The sequence below is a fragment of the Sminthopsis crassicaudata genome, chromosome 4 (genome assembly GCF_048593235.1).
Source record: "Sminthopsis crassicaudata isolate SCR6 chromosome 4, ASM4859323v1, whole genome shotgun sequence".
NCBI lineage: Eukaryota > Metazoa > Chordata > Mammalia > Dasyuromorphia > Dasyuridae > Sminthopsis > Sminthopsis crassicaudata.
Window position 1 is genome coordinate 337,408,386 of NC_133620.1, and position 17,059 is coordinate 337,425,444.

Consider the following 17,059-nt stretch of genomic DNA (forward strand, 5'->3'; position numbering starts at 1 on the left):
AGATGTACATAAATTAGGGAATGGATAAATGAGTTATGGAAAATGTGATAGAATACTACTGACTTGAAAGCTTATTAAAATAATGACTAAACATGATTTCCAGATGCCTGATAGAAATATGCTATCTACCTTTGATAGATGTAAAGGATTCAGAAAAAGAAATATTTTTAGGATATGATCCATAGGAAAATTTGTTTAACTGATGATACATGTTTATAATGGGTTTTATTTTTCTTGTCTTTTTAATGGTTATTAGGGGCAGGGGGATTTTGAGGGGGAGATTATAAGAGGTTAAAGTAAAAAGGTAGACTTTGATTAAAACAGATTATTCTAACTGATCAATATAATTACCAATCATATTCTTAAAGACTCATGATGAAACATGCTGATTATACACCTCCCCTTTAAAAGTTCTGATGGATGCAAGTTTCTTTTGCTTGATCTGTTTGTAAGATGTTTTGTTTATCCTGCTTTCCCAAGGCAGAGTAGGGAAAGGCAGAGAAAACTGATCTTTGAAAATATAATTTTGAAAAAATTTAAGAAATAAAAAATAAAATACTCATAAAGGTTAGCAGCAAGGAAGTCAGTATTTCCCTGACAAAAGTAAAATGAAAATTAGATTTGGCTAAACACTTAAGGTCCATTTCAACTCTAAAATTAAAGACAATTTACAGAACCAGAAGATCACTATACACTTCAACAACAATACTGTATGAGGATGTATTCTGATGGAAGTGGAAATCTTCAACATAAAGAAGATCCATGTTGATCAATGATGGACAGAAATAACTACACCCAGAGAAGGAACACTGGGAAGTGAATGTAAATTGTTAGCACTACTGTCTATCTACCCAGGTTACTTATACCTTCGGAATCTAATGCTTATTGTGCAACAAGAAAATGGTATTTACACACATATATTGTATCTAGGTTATATTGTAACACATGTAAAATGTATGGGATTACCTGTCATCGGGGGGAGGGAGTGGAGGGAGGGAGGGGATAATTTGGAAAAATGAATAAAAAGAAAAAAAAAAATTAAGACAATTTGGAGTCCATGATGACACTAGGCAAAAACTATCTTACTTGCCTCAGAAGTTATGTGCTTTCTTATGCATTTATATTCTATTTAATATATACAGCTCCTCCTGAAAGGCAAGAGCATCTCATTCACCTCTGTATCCCCTCCAATACCTAACTGGAATGTCTTTAATATAGCAAGCCAAACAAAATGTTTGTTAAACTAAATGGAAGTCAGAAGACATGGGCTGGAACCTACCTAGATATTACCTTACAATAGCATTAATTTCCTGTCTGTAAATGAAAGAACTGAGCTAGATTATTTCTAAGGTCCCTTTTAGTTCTGATGTTCTAGAATTCATTTAACTATTCCAACTCAAATTAACAGATGAATCAGTAAACATCTATTAAACATATATATAAGGTAGGCACAGGGCAATGCACTGGGACAGATACAAAAAGTGACATCATTGCTGATCTTTCTTGTTATTATATGCAATGTTCTCTTGATTCTGCTGTTTATACTTTAATGGGAAACAGAAGTATACATATAAATACATATATAACATAAAATTATATACAAAATAGTTATGGGAGAGAAGACACTGGAAGACAGTTAACAGAGAAAGGTTTCATGTAAAAGATGGAATTTGAATTGAGACTTGAAAGAAACCTAAATCCTAAGAGATGAGAAGGGAGTGCGCATTCCAGGTATGGAGGATGGCCAATGCCAAGAGATGAGAGATGGTGTCCTGTATGCCAATGTAGATGAATTATGAACTGAAAAAAAAAGAGATCAGGTTGTAAAAGGATTTAAAAGCCAAACAGGAGTTTGACTCTACAGGCAAAAAAGAGTCACTGGAATTTATCACTTTCACTTTTGGAAAATTACTTTGGCTGGTATATAGAAGATAGATTGGAAAGGGCATTTAATGTGATGTGAACTTGAAGCCCAGTTAGATTAATGCAACAGTACATGTAAAAGTAGATGAAGACCAGAATAAAGAGGCAATCTGTGAGTGAAGAAAAGGGGACTAATAAAGAAGCTATGGGAAACTGTGCATACCCTTGACCCAGCAGTGTTTCTACTGAGCCAATATCCCAAAGAGATCTTATAGGAGAAGGGACCCACATGTGCAAAAACGTTTGTGGCAGCCCTTTTCATAGTGTCAAGAAACTGGAAACTTATTGGATGCCCATTAACTGGAGAATGGTTGAATAAATTATGGTATATGAATGCTGTGGAATATTATTGTTCTGTAAGAAATGATCAGCAGAATGATTTTAGAGAGACCCAGAGAGACTTACATGAACTGATGCTAAGTGAAATGAGCAGAACCAGGAGATCATTATACATGGCAACAAGACTATACGATGATTAATTCTGACAGATGCAGCTCTCTTCAACAATGAAATGATTCAAACCAGTTCCACTTGTTCAGTGATGAAGAGAACCATCTACCCCAGAGAGAGGACCGTAGGAACAGAATGTGGACCACAACATAGCATTTTCACATTTTCTGTTGATGTTTGCTTGCATTTTGTTTTCCTTCTTGGGTTTTTTTTCTCTAGATCCAATTTTTCTTGTGCAGCAAGACAATTGTATAAATATGTATACATATACGGAATTTAACATATATTTTAACATATTTAACATGCATTGGACTACCTGCCATCTAGGGGAGACTTTTTTTTTTTTTTTTTTTTTTTTAATTTAAAGCAGGGGAGGGGAGAAGGGAAGGAGGGAAAAATTTGGAACGAAGTTTTACAAGGGTGAATGTTGAAAAATTATTCATTCATGTTTTGTAAATAAAAAGCTTTAATTAAAAAAAAAGAAGAAGAAGAAGCTATGGGAGATTCAAGCAACAACACTTGACAACCGATTGAATATGTGATGAGAGACAGAGGAGCTGAAAATTACACAAGGGTTTTGAACCTCAGCAACTAGTAGATGATGATCTTGGAAGATCCTGGGAAATAGATTTTTGGGAAAAGATGAGTTTTGTTTTTAAATATTTTAAAACATTAAATTTTAAAATATTTGTTTAAAAAAATTTCAATCTAGGGCGCTAAGTGGCACAGTGGATAGAGCACCAGCCCTGAAGTCAGGAGGATCTGAATTCAAATCTCACCTCAGACACTTAACACTTCCTAGCTGTGTGACCTTGGGCAAGTCACTTGACCCCAATTGCCTCAGCAATTAAAATAAAACATCAATCTGCATTAAAATCTACCTTCTTTCCTCTAACCATTTTCCTTCCTCCCCCAATTGAGAATGAAAAATAACTCATTATAAACATGTATGATTAATCAAAACAAATTTCTGTACTGATCATATCTAAAAAATTGTTGCCTTCTGCATTCTGAGTCTTTAACTTCCCTATTTTATTAGTTTTCTGAAATCCTGGTTGGTCATCACACTGACAAGATTTCATTATAACAGGATTTCATCCCATTCATTGTTCCTCGAGGAAGGTTTTATACCTCTTAGGCCAAGCTATTAATTGTTTTAATATTTCTTCTATAGCTCTCATTTCTTTTTCAATTTTTCTTCAAGTGCTCTCATTTCATTTATAAAAATATTTTCAACTTTTTAAAAACTCTTGCTTCATTTCTTCTAGGAATTCTGGCTATTATGTCCAAATTGTATTTGAAGTCATTCACTTTTCTTCTGAATCTTGTGTCTTGAGTTTAACAGTATAACAGCTCTTTGTGGTGGGATTTTTTTTTCAGTTTGCTCATTCTTCTTTATTTATTCTAGATGTTAAGGATGGGGTTTGAGGCACTTTTGGAGGGAAGATCTGGTCTGGTTCTGTTGCTATTCTCTTATTCCAAGATTTCAGGGACAGATTGGGGATCTGCAAGCTTTCAGTGTTCTCAAAATGGTCTGATGCAGGGCAAATTCTACACTATTCTAAGCCATCCAAGTTTCTGGATTTGGGCCTAAGAAATAATAGACTGTTCCTGGATTCCATACTTATCAGTGAGCTGGAAAAGTTCTACTGGTCAGAGATGTGAGCTACTGTTTAAACTAAGTTTCCTGCCCTAGCTATTCCTCTGCAAACTAGTGTAATACTGGAAATAATACTTTGCTCTAAGTCTGCTGCTGCCAGCTTCTGAACTGTCTTTCTTTCCTATACAGTCTAGGGCTTCCCCACCTAGGAATGCCCCTCCTCTGTACAGGTCCTTTTCTCAATCTTCCACCTTTGATCTGTGACTCAAAACTGGAGAGAAGGCAATAAAGCTGCCAGTTTTGTACTTGCCCTGTTGTAGTGCCTGCCTCAGTATAGGATTGGGGTCTCTTCTTGGTCTGGAATGGGTGCCATGAGCCCTAGGCGAGATATGATCACCCAGTCGGTCTCCATATCTAGAGATAAGCAAGACAAATGACTCACTAATTTTTTTTTTTTTAAATTTCCCTATCAAGATTCAATCTATATTTGTCAGGAGTATAAGGAGGAAAGCCTAAAGTAACAGCTTCCAGTCACTACACCATCAGGTGCTTAAGGGATATTTGCATAGAATTGCCTTCTGGCAGTTTATTCTTGGTAAAAAGGAGCTAAGGACAGAGACTAGGGCTAGATAAATAGATTTGGGATTCATTGGCACGGAGATAACAGATGGAAGCTGATCAGTTTATCAAGTGAGCGAGTACAAATACAAGTCATCCTCTACATTCCTGCCACTAACCATATTCTTAACACTACAAGAGTACACAGAAAAAGAAGGGGGTCAACAATCTCAAATGTGCCAGAGATCAAGGAGACTGAAGGCTAAGAAAAGGTCAGGTAATTGATTGCTTTGGAAAAAGTAGTCTCAGGTGAGTGATAATAAGAGGAGCCTGAGGAGATAAAGTGGAGGCACCAGATGGCATGATGATTGGCAGTGATAGTGGTATCTAGTAAGGTTAGTATCTAAGCAAGACTTATGTATGTTTGTAAGCAGCAGAGAGAAAAAAATTGGTATATAGGTAAAAATTGAAGATGAGGATGTGATAATGGGGGCAATCTGAATGAAAAGAGGTAAGAACAAGGATTCATGGATAAGAGACGGGCCACCTCTTTATGAGAGACTAGATGGGAGTTAAAAAGAAAATGAGAAGGCCTAATTTTGGGGATTGCAAGATAAGGAACAAAGAAATTTTTGTTAACAGCCTCAATTTTTTTGATCAAATATGAAAGTGAGGGCCTCACCAGTAGTGGGAGGTGCTCAGTCGTGCCTGACTCTAGGATTTTCTCGGAAAAACTAACAGAGGGCTTTGCCATTTCTTTCTCCAGTGTCTCCATTTCAAAGACAAGGAACTGAGCCAAACAGGGGTTAAATGATTTGCCCAGCCTCGAATATCTAGTGTCCCAGACCAGACAGCAATTCAGATTCTCTAACTTCAGGTTAGGGTTCTTCATCACTTAAATGGTCCAGAGAATCAATTAGGCTATTTCATGAATTTACTCAACTTTAAAAAGAGAGAGTGTAGAGTAAATTATTTTCATGAATTTACTCAACTTTAAAAAGAGAGAGTGTAGATTAAATTACAGAACAACTTTACCTCAGAGAGCCTATCAATCTAAAAGAATGTTAAGCTGGAGGGTAGAAAGCCTCCTTTAAAAACATTTTTTTTTTTGGACCCTCAGGGTCTTGCACTTTGGGAGGAGTAAAAAAAAGAAAGAACTGGAAGATAAATCACTTATCTATTTCACAGGTTTCTACATTTAAAATGAAAAAGTAATTGGGACAGCTAGACGGCGCAGGCCAAGGATCTGGAGTTCAAATTCGGCCTCAGACCCTGGGCGAATTGCTTAGCCCCCAATTGTCTAAATAATAAAATTAAAAAAAAAATGGAAGAGGGTCGGTCAGCTTTAATTCCATGATCCAGTCATTGCAATACAATGCCAAACCGGAGGGCACGTGACAAACTGAGCCCAGAAATCGGGGGAATAATGGAGTTGTCTGAACTATTAGTGCTGTTTTTTACCAAGTAGAAAAAAGCTGACTAGGTCTTCCTCAAAGGTCATAGCGAAACACCAGTAAAAATTAGCAAAGTCCGTGCAAGTAAGAAGGCAGTCACTGTGGCGAGGTTCGGTCTAGCTCGGGTGCGATCCAGAAGAAAAAGACGCTCAAACCCACTCTCTCCGCCTACGCCTCCTCCCGCATGCCCAAATGCAAGTACTTAAGGCTGGAAGTACCTCAGGGGTGTTTAGTCCCGAGGAGGGGGAGGGGGAGGCCCAAAGCTGAGAAATAACTCGCCCAAGATTGGAACCCTTCTCCAGATTCCAAAAGCTGCCCCCGCCACCCCGAGGTCGCGCGTGCGCACCCTCTCCCGCTTACTCGGTGATGCGCTTGGCCAGCTCGGTGCAGGCAGCGGTGGAATTGGCCGAGAAGACCCGGTATCCCGTACGAGCGGCGTTCATGGTTGGAAAGGCGGCGGGTCGGGCTCGAAGGGTGCGAAAGGTCGAGGTCACGGACAGCGGGGGGAGCAGCAGCAGCTTCTTGGGCATCGTCCGGCCCGGCGCTGGCTGCGCGGGGAGACAGGAAGAACTACTGAGGCCAAGGTCGAGGCGGCCTCCGCCCGGGGAGCAGACGCAGTGAGGGGAGGGGGCGAGGTCGGAACAGGAAGGGAGGAGTCTGGTGGTCTCGGTCCGAGCCCCCGGCAGTCTCGGAGCTCCGCGGCCCTCAGAGCCCTAGTGACTGCCAGCCGCGCGAGCTCCAACTATTGGGAAAAAGCTAGGCCCTGCCCTCTATAGAATCCGAGAGGCGCGGGCTAGAGCGTAGTTCCCTCTCGCCTCAGACTCCTCCTCCGACGGGCAGCCCGAGGCGGTTTCTCTATGGAAAGTGGCAAGGGACTCATCGTTTCCACTTCCGGCAGCCAGGGGGACTCTTCTCCTAGCCTCCGACTGCGTATGCTGGTCAGTTCCATGGTTAACGCTTCTGCCCGCATCCAATATGTCCGACGTCGAGGATCATGTATTTTAAAAACTGCAGTAAGCGAATTCCAAAACGATAAAAGTTCTTCGAGCTTATCTTGGGACACTAGTTATTTAAAAGTAAATGGAGAGAAAGGAAACCCAGGCAGGGCATCTATGGCTAAAGGATTTGGGTCCACGTTGCAGCCTTATACAGCTATGTTCCTTGGTGCATGCGCGTTTTTTTGATGGCAGGAGGGTGAGGTGATTGGCTGCACATCCATTTTGCAGTACTAGACAAAAGTCCCTGGGGAAGGCTGGGATCCTCGACTAGCTATGCCAGTGTTCTATGTGCTTTCATAGGAACTTAGGTTTAGAATTGCTAGGATCTAGATCGGGGTACGATGTTAAAAGTTTAACATCCGGCTGGGGAGGGAGCAGGATACACTTTTAAGTTTAATCTGCCTCATTAACATTTTCTCCATATGGTCAGCAAAGCAAATCAAACACGTCCTGATTTCCGAGGCTAAATGCTCACCCTGAAAATGTAGCTTCGGCCCCACTTTGACCCAGCGTACTTCTGCATTTGTTCATCCAGGCCAAGCCGCTCGTTTAACAGAGAGGGGTTCCTGAAAGTTAAGCGATTTACTAACGGACACAAAAGTGACCCTAGGGGCCCGAGGTGACATTTTCCGCTCCTTCTTAGTCAGTCCGAAGCTTCCCTGGTTCTTTCACAGGCACAATAAAAACTTAGGTTTCGAATACCCTTTTGAGACTTAGAAACTGATTTCACGACGCTGACTAGTGTCCCAACTCCACAGATTGACAGAAAACTGAAGTGATTTGCCCAGGTTCACGAAGCTCTAGTGCTGGACTACGGAATTGAATCCATGTTTTCTGACTCCAAATTCATTGCACTTTTTTGCTTCCCCCTCCCCCCAATGTTTTCTTTCATTCCTGGAATTCCCTTCACGTCTAATCTCCATTCAGGTCTTAAACTTTTTTCATTTGCCACACCTTTTTGCCAGGAAAATTTTTATGTGATCCCAAGAATATAGGTATATAAAATAATATACAAATCAAACATTTACAGAATAGTAAATCATAATTTCTCACCCCCCACATTCAGTTAGGAAACCTTATGAAGTCAAGAGCCAATTTAAGAAGCTGGGTTCTAGAAGTAACCGTCTCCATTCCTCAACTCTAGTACCTTCCCTGTCATAATTTTTTTTTTTTAATTTCCCTAATTTTAAACTCCTTGAGGCAGACGCTGTTTTTTGCCTGTTTTGTGCCTGGCACTTTTTATTGACTAACCAACATCTTAGAATTCTTGGTTTTCTTCAAAACTTAGTTTAAATGCCACCTTCCTCTAAAAGCCTCAAAAAAGCTCCAAAAAGCCTAACCTTTGAGACAATGCCTCCACATCTTGAGTCAGAAACCAACTTTAACAAAATGTACAAAGTGAAAAAATAGGCTGAGAAAATAGACAACAAAAAGAATTTGACTATAAAAGGCTACTCTGGTGATAGGAAAAGAACAATATAAACTCAAAAGATAATGTAAAAACAGCTACAACCAAAACCTCAAAGAAAAATCCCAATTGAATCCAAGCCTGAGAATTAAAGGAAAAGGTGAGTGCTAGACAAAACATTTGGGGGAAAAAAAAGTGATGTGAAAAAATTATGAAAAGAGAATTAACAGCCTGATAAAAGAAGCAGGCAGAAAATACCAAAGAGAATAATGTCGTAGTAAAAGAGGTACAAAAATTCACTGAAGAAAACAATTTTTTTTTTAAACTAAAGCTTTTTATTTTCCAAACTTTCCTTTGGGAGAGTCCACTCTCTGCCTTGTGATGTCTTTCCCCTTCCCCCTTTCCTATTTCGACCCTTTCCCCTTCCCTCATGCCATTAACTCTACTATCCTTCTCAACCCCTCTTCTCCTTACAGCTAACTAACTCTTTTAGCTAAGTCCTTTCAGGATTTACCCTGCCAGCTAAGGGCAAACATCAATCTCATGGGCTGCTCCCTTTCTAGTGGATAATTGTGAGTTCCACTGAAGAACTTGTCTTCCATATGCTCTCCCAACTCTATTTCATATTTGCCATTACCAATGTCTCTTGTATCCCCTCATTTGTTTGTAACCTCTTCCCTAAATAAATCTACCTTTTGCCAAAGAATTCTTCACATGGCCAAATCCCAACTTTTGATGCCTGCCATTATTTGGTGGCAAACTCCACATTGTAGAACACATCATTATCCATTCCTGGTTTTTAACCCTGGTTTATTTATTTTTTTTCTTCATTCCTGCTTTCGCTTAATCCATCTTCCATTGCTTGAATGAACTCGTTCCCCTACCAGTATGGAAATTCTTCTTTTAAAGCCTAATTTAGGTGACAAATTCTTCAGATCTTTTTTTGAAATAAATTGTGTAATCATAAGATCTTGGGATTAGGTAAATCAACTACACTTTGATTCATATGCCACTCAGAGTTTACTCTGGGAAAAATCTCCAAATATAACTGACTAGTACTCCATTGATAAGTGTAAGAGGAGCCCTCACTTCCCATACAATCACTTAAGGTAACAACAACTAAAAGATACAGGACAGCTTTGAATTAATTGAGATTGTAGCTTCAGCAAAGTTGCCTGCTACAAAATAAATCCTCAAAAACCGATGGAATTTTTACATAATAGAAAAAAAAAAGAAATATCATTCCAAGTAACTTCAAAATGCACCAAATATTTGAGGATCAATCTACCAAGATTCACAAAAGTTGTGTACAGTTTCAATTAGAAAGTGCTCCATAATATACTGTGCTCCTGTCTAGGCTACCAGCATAATAAAAATGACTATATTGCCAAAAGTAATTCATATTTTAAATGTTATACCATTTAAATTACCAAGGGGATACTTTATAGAACTTGATGAAATAACAGAGTCCATTATGAAAAACAAAATGTCTAGAATATCAAGGAAAATTATGAAAAAACATTAGAGATGAAGTAGAAATAGCATTTTTGTTGAGGTTATAGGATGCAGTCAGACTTTCCCTGCATCAGGCCACCAAAATGTTGAGGTTGCTCACCAAAATGATGGGATGATGGTATTATGGGCCAATGTCTCAAGCTGTCTCAAAGGAATTTATAAGCTTAGACATCCTCCAAATTAAGGAGCAAAGATTTTATTATATTGCTAAGAGCAGGCAAGGAAAAGGAGTTTCCCTAATTAAATATACAATTAACCTGGGGAAGGATGCCAGTAAGGGGAAAGAAGGCAAGAGTACAGCTTGGTAAGCTAATACTGAAAGGGATTTAGCAACCTAAAAAGAGCTAGGGAGGATCTATAGTATGAGCAGATCTTTTGTAGGGGAAATAGAATCTTGAGTGTTTGACATGGTTTTCTGATTGTATGTAGTAACTGGAATTAAGATGATTTTGTCACTGCAGAGAATTTAGCAAAGAATTTTACTAGAGACTTCCATCTGGGATGGGGCTATAATAAAGATAAAGAATAATAGGCCTAGTCAAAATCAAAAAGGTCCACCTATGATCCTATCAGTGTTTTTCCTAGCTTGCCTCAGGGAGTAGCCATGTTTCTATATTTTTTATAACAATTCAGGATCTCTCTATCAATGCTAATCTGGACCTCATCACTTCCAGATCTTAAACTATATTAATAAAATCATCAAAATAATCTGGTATTGATTAAAAAAAAAAAAAAGGATCAATGGAACAGACCAGAAAAAGGAGATTCTGAAATAATAGGACTCAGTTACCCAGTATTTGATAGAATGGAAACTATAAATTACCTAGGAAGACTCCTTACCTGACAAAAAGTGCTGGAAAAATTGGAAAGTAGTCTGGTAGAAATTAGACTTAGACCAACTCTATATCATATTCCCCAATACATTAATATTTTTAAAAATATATTGTTTAAAAATTGGAGCACATGGATTGCTAAAGGGAGGACTAACATTTCTGCTTTGAGAGCTTGCCAAGGCCTTTTCAGGGCTGCTCATGTATCATTGGTATACAATCAGTCACCCAACTGTAACCTGTAGCTCTGAGAAGTTAGAGCATAGGTAATGGCCATACCTGTAAAACCATCTCAGTGACAGGCTTAACCAGATTGATGGTAACCAACAGGCCTGAAAACCATGGATAAGTTAGGGAGATGTCTACTCCAAGCTTGAGAAGACTTTTTTCCCTCCCCTAAAGGGTAAATGAGAAAAATTTCTTCCGAGAGTCATGACAGCAACAAGGTTGGAACTGTGGAGTCAGAATTTAGTCAGACATTGAAGATGCCAAGATGATCATCTACTGCATCCCAAGCCATTGCCAGTCTTTTTGTGTTTTGTCTTGCTCTGGGAGAATGAGGCTAATAACTCTATGCAACTCTGCCTCACTTAAATCCAATTCACTCAGAAGTCAAGACATTACCCTATGATGTCATTGATCCTCTTTGAAAACAAAGGACAGACAAAATTAAAAGAAAAACAGATCATATGCAACTCACAGCTATTGGTAGGAGATAGATGCTTAAATAAGAAATAGGCAATTTTGAAAGAAAAAAAAGATAATTACTTGAAACTGAAAAACTATAGATAAAATTGGGTTCAGATAAGAGAAAGGGTCAAATGGGGGGAAAAAAAAAAATCTTAATATTCTCTCAAATTCAGCCAAGAGTTAAAGTCCAAATCCTTTACTGTCTCTTTCCAAATCTTATCTCCTTCACTTGGGGCTCAATTAGCTTTTCTGGAGGCCTTCCAGTTCTTGGTTTCAGTGTTCTTTACAGGACAGCCTGTCACTACTTCTCTGTCTTCATTCTGCCCAACTGCTTACAAATCTCCTCGACTGAATCTTGGCTCTGAATCTCCTGGAGTCAATCCTGGTTGAGGCTTCTAGCTTATATATGCTCTTTTAAAGGTGTGAATCTTGTGGAACTGTAGTAAGTACTAAGTACACCTAGAGAACTGTTAAGCACCCTGCTAAACCATTTCCTCAATTCCACTGACTTAGCACCTTGTAAGAATTCTAACATGTATCACGTGTCTCTGATAAGGGTTTAGCTTCATGGTCCCACCATCTGGGGAGATTATCTAGTTTGAAATCCCAAGTTATATCAACCCCCTGAAAACTCACCTCTGTAAGGGTCTCCAGCAGTCTCACCTTGCCATGTCCTCTCAGAAATCAATCTCATGTCCCTGAGGTTAAATTTTCCCTCTAAAATCTATTTTTGGGCCATCCCATGGCAGCTGCCCTTCTTTGGGTCAGTCCATCACAACACTCTGTCTTAAGGTATCTTTTTCCTAAACTGACCCCCTCTGCCAAGTGGAATATCCTCAAATTCCACTATGCAGCTCAACTCCACTTCTCTTCCTTATAACTAACTCTTTTAGATTGCTAATTCCTTTTCAGGATTTAACCTACCAGCTAAGGACACGCCCCAACCTCATGGGATGCTCCCTTTCTATTAGGTAATTGTGAATTCCACTGAGGAATTTGTTTTTCATATGCTCTGCTAGAGTTATTTACCATTCTTGGTGTCCATGCATCCCTCCATTTTATTTGTAACCTATTCCCCTAAATAAATTTACCTTTTGCCAGAGAGAATGGCTATTGTGAATTCTTCATATAACCGAACTCCCAACTTTTGGTACATGTTAAGGGACAGGTCAATTCTCCAAGAGCCTCCATAGCTGTGGATCATAACATTGGAAGGAGTTGCAGGGCACCTTTACTGACAAAGGTGTTGCAGAGTAGGAATGAAATTAATTGGAGGCAGAGGGAAGAGAAGAGAGGTCAGATAACCCAAAGGCCTCTCAGTGGAGAGGTCAGACAATGCAATTGCCTCTCAGTCTCCTTGTATCATACTCTCACATGAGATCTATTCTTCGGGTCTGGGTTGGAGCTCTAGCAGCCACTGTTGGGTAGCTCCTGCATACCAACAGATACATAACCATCATCTGGTGTCTACATCACCCACATCAAATGGTCAAAGAAAGTGAATAAGCATTTAACACACTAATATATTGTTGGTGGAGCTATGAAATAGTACAATCCTTTTTCAAAACAATTTGAAATTGTGCAAATCAAGTGACTAACATGTCAATTTCATTTGTACCAGTGACTTCATTACTGAGTTTATAATCCAAGGAATCCATGAATAAGAGGAAAGTGCAAAATATACAGCAAAATATTTTTAGCAGCATTTATGTGATAGCTAAATAGATCAAAGTAGATCAAAGATGATTCAAATGAGTTCCAATTATTCAGTAATGAAGAGAATCTGCTACACCCAGTGAAAGAACTATGGGAAATGAGTGTGGACCACAACATAACATTTCCACTCTTGCTGTTATTATGTGCTTATATTTTTTGTTTTCCTTCTCAGGTTTTTTTTTCTTTCTTTCTAGATCTGATTTTTCTTGTGTAGCAAGATAACTATATAAATATGTATACATATATTGGATTTAACATATATTTTCATATATTTAACATATATTGGACTACCTGCCATCTGAGGAAGGGGTGGGGGGAAGAAGGGGAAAAGTTGTAACAGAAGGTTTTGCAAGGGTCAGTGTTGAAAAATTACCCATGCATATGTTTTGTAAATAAAAAGCTATAATATACAAAAAAATAGATCAAAGAAAATTGATTGAGCAATAATTAAATAAATTATGGTATGTAGGCATGTAGATGACACAGTGGATAGAGCACCAACCCTGAAGTTAGGAGGACCTGAAATCTGGCCTCACACACTTAATACTTATTAGCTGTGTTACCCTGGGCAAGTCACTTAACACCAATTGCCTCAGGAAAAAAAATAAATTATGGTAGGCATATATAATGGAATACTACAATGCTGTAAGAAATGATATATGCTACAGGATTGCTTGCCATCTAGGGGAAAGGGTAGGGGAAGGAAGGGAAAATCTAAAACACAAGACTATGCAAGGGTCAATGTTGGAAAATTATCCATGCATATGTTTTGAAAATAAAAATCTTAAAAAAAAAGAAAGAAAGAAAGAAATGATATATGTGGGGCAGCTAGATGGAGCTAGATAGAGTACCAGCCCTGAAGTCAGGAGGACCTGAGTTCAAATATGGCCTCAGACACTTAATACTTCTTAGTTATGTGACCTTGAACAAGTCACTTAACTCCAACTGCCTCAGCAAAAAAATAAATAAATAAATAAATGTAATGAATTCAGAGAAGCATTGGAAGATCTATATGAAATGATTTAGAATAAAGTAAGCAAAGCCAAGAAAACAATGTATACAATGTAAATGGAAAGAACAACTGCATAGATTAAAAAAACAACTATAAAAAAGGTATAAAGATCCATTAGGACTTGAATGAGAAGACATGAGAGGATAACCCCAACCTAACCCTTTGCATAGGTAGGAGGACCACAGGTTTTACATATTATATGTATTTTCAGACTTTTTCCATATATTGATCAGTTGTACTAGTTTTTATAACTCTAAGTTATAATAATCTTTCCCCTAAAAATTACTATTATATAAAATGTCTCTCTGGGAAGAGGAAGAGGAAAGGTATATGTAATAACTATGATGATGTAAGTAATAGAAAATATCAAAAAACTTATTTAAAAACAAGTCAACTATGAGATTGGTTCAGGGACTAAGGCCCAAGTCATTGGTTTTCTGGTCATCTAAAGTAAAAATGAAATTATCTATGAAATATCAATGCCCCTTTCAGTTGGCAAATGTGCAGCGATGCATTAGTCACCATACCTAATATGCCTTACTAATCAGACATTTTTGTATGGAGGCAAGATATCTACCAACCCTAGTGCTATATCATTGCTGAATAATATCCTTTAATGCTATGGCTAAGTAAAATCTTTTGTTAACTAGTAGGTATTCTAAATACCTCATTTTTTATATTCTAGAATTGAATCACCAGATTGGCCTGAATAAAGCCTAACCTAAACCTCCCTACAAGCTTATCAAGTTAACTAGAGAAATTTCTTGTTTAACCCCCGTATATGTGTATGTATCATTTCTGGCCATTAGAAAGCTCCTTAATATAATGGCTTTTATATAATCAGTTTCTGAAAACAATGTCATTTAACACACCAGTAGTCATTTAAAAAGTGTTCAATATTTTAATCAGTATTGGAGGTGAGAGAGATGAAGGAAGCCATATTGTTTTAAGTACTTCAAACATTTTTTTTTAATTAAAGCTTTTCATTTTCAAACATATGCATGGAAAAATTTTCAACATTAATCCTTGCAAAAACTTGTTTCAATTTCCCCTCCTTTCCCCCACCCCCTCCCCTAGATGACAAGTAATCCAATATATATTAAACACGGTAAAAATATATTTAATCCAGTATATGCATACATATTTATACAATTATCTTGTGCCCAAGAAAAATCAAATCAAAAAGGAAAAAAAATGAAAGCAAACAACAACAAAAAGAGTGAAAATGCTATGTTGTGATCCACACTCAGTTCCCATAGTTCTCTCTCTGGATGTAGATAACTTTCTTCATCACAAGATCATTGGAACTGGCCTGAATCATCTCATTGTTGAAAGGAGCCATGTCCGTCAGAATTGTTCATTGAATATAATCTTGTTATTCCCTTGTTCTATCAGTTCTGTTCATTTCACTTAGCATCAGTTCATGTAAATATCTCCAGGCCTGTCTGAAATCATCCTGCTGATCATTTCTTATAGAACAATAACATTCCATAACGTTCATATACCATAATTTATTCAGCCATTCTCCAAATGATGGGCATCCATTAGTTTCCCATTTCTAGCCACTTACAAAGAGGGCTGCCATAAACATTTTTGCACATGTGGGTCTCTTTCCCTCCTTTAAGGCCTCTTTGGGATATAAGTTCAGTAGAAACACAGCTGGATCAAAAGGTATGCACATTTTGATTGCCCTTTGGGCATAGTTCCAAATTGTTCTCCAGAATGGTTGGATCAGTTTACAACTCCACCAACAATGTATTGGTTGCACCAGTTTTCCCATATTCCCTCCAACATTCATCATTATTTTTTCCTGTTGATGCAGTTAGTGGCAGTGCAGAGTTGAGATGTGAGAATCCTCTTCTGGTCGGTGCAAGTTCAGCATGAAAGAATTCATAAACCCAAAATATTAGTGGCAAAAAAAGGAAGTAATATTGTTGGCACTGCAGAAGTCAGCTTTGCTAGGAAGACTGACTTCCAAGTGACAAGGTCAGGTTCTGGCAAAGAAATAAAAGTCCTACCAGAGAAATAAAAAGGGGTTATGGTTGAGAAGAGAATGTCTTCACAGTGGGCAGGAATCCTGGCAGGCAGCTATGCCAAGGAGAGAGAGGTTCCTTGATAAGGCATGATCCTGGTTTGGACATTCTGCAAAGAAATGAGTCCAAAATTGCCTTTTAATAGGAAATCTGAGACTGAAGTTTCAATTGAATGAAATTCCTTCAATGTTGTCACTGTCCCCAGGCCTAGATTTCCAATTGATTGAAACCACTTAAGTTCCAGCTACTAGGAGAGGTCCTAAACTAATTTTCAGCTCAATAGAGGGTATAGTTAGTTACAACCAAGATAACAGAATGAAGCCACTTTATCATGATTCCCTGAGGCAGTCCTCTCCCAGAGGAGATTTTCTCAAGAGTTTATCCCATGACTTCCCCCACCACATCAGAGAAGACAGTTTCAGAGTTCCCCCTGTCACTGTCATTTTAGCCAATTTGAGAGATGTGTAGGCACTTTAAAATTTTGTTAATATAGATTGCTACCAATCTTTTTTCCTTTACTAGTGAACACAGAGGACCAAGGACTCTTCTATTGCTGCCTTTCAGGCTTTCTTATCATTTGTTTCAGAGAACCTATTTCCTCGTTCTATAGGAAGCAAATGATAATATAAAACAGCTATTTGCTACCATTGAAAATATATATATATTTTTTGAGGCTGGGGTTAAGTGACTTGCCCAGGGTCACACAGCTAGGAAGTGTTAAGTGTTTGAGACCAGATTTGAACTGGGGTCTTCCTGAATTCAAGGCTGGTGCTCTATCCACCTAGCTGCCCCCCAAAATAAATTTTTTTTGTATATATTGTATATATCCCTTTCCAGAGAGCCCTTCCTTATGCCCAAGAGCCAAAAAAAAA

General features: G+C 38.2%; 1 protein-coding gene across 1 annotated transcript in view; it reads right to left on the reverse strand.

Moving 5' to 3' along the window:
* Positions 1 to 6,833, reverse strand: part of PRPSAP1 (phosphoribosyl pyrophosphate synthetase associated protein 1) — a 35,809-nt gene extending 28,976 nt beyond the window's left edge. Inside the window, exon 1 of the mRNA XM_074260808.1 lies at positions 6,346 to 6,833. Coding sequence (XP_074116909.1) covers positions 6,346 to 6,515 — 170 coding nt within the window. The 5' untranslated portion in view covers positions 6,516 to 6,833. The remainder of the gene's footprint in view (positions 1 to 6,345) is intronic.
* Positions 6,834 to 17,059: the final 10,226 nt, after the last annotated feature.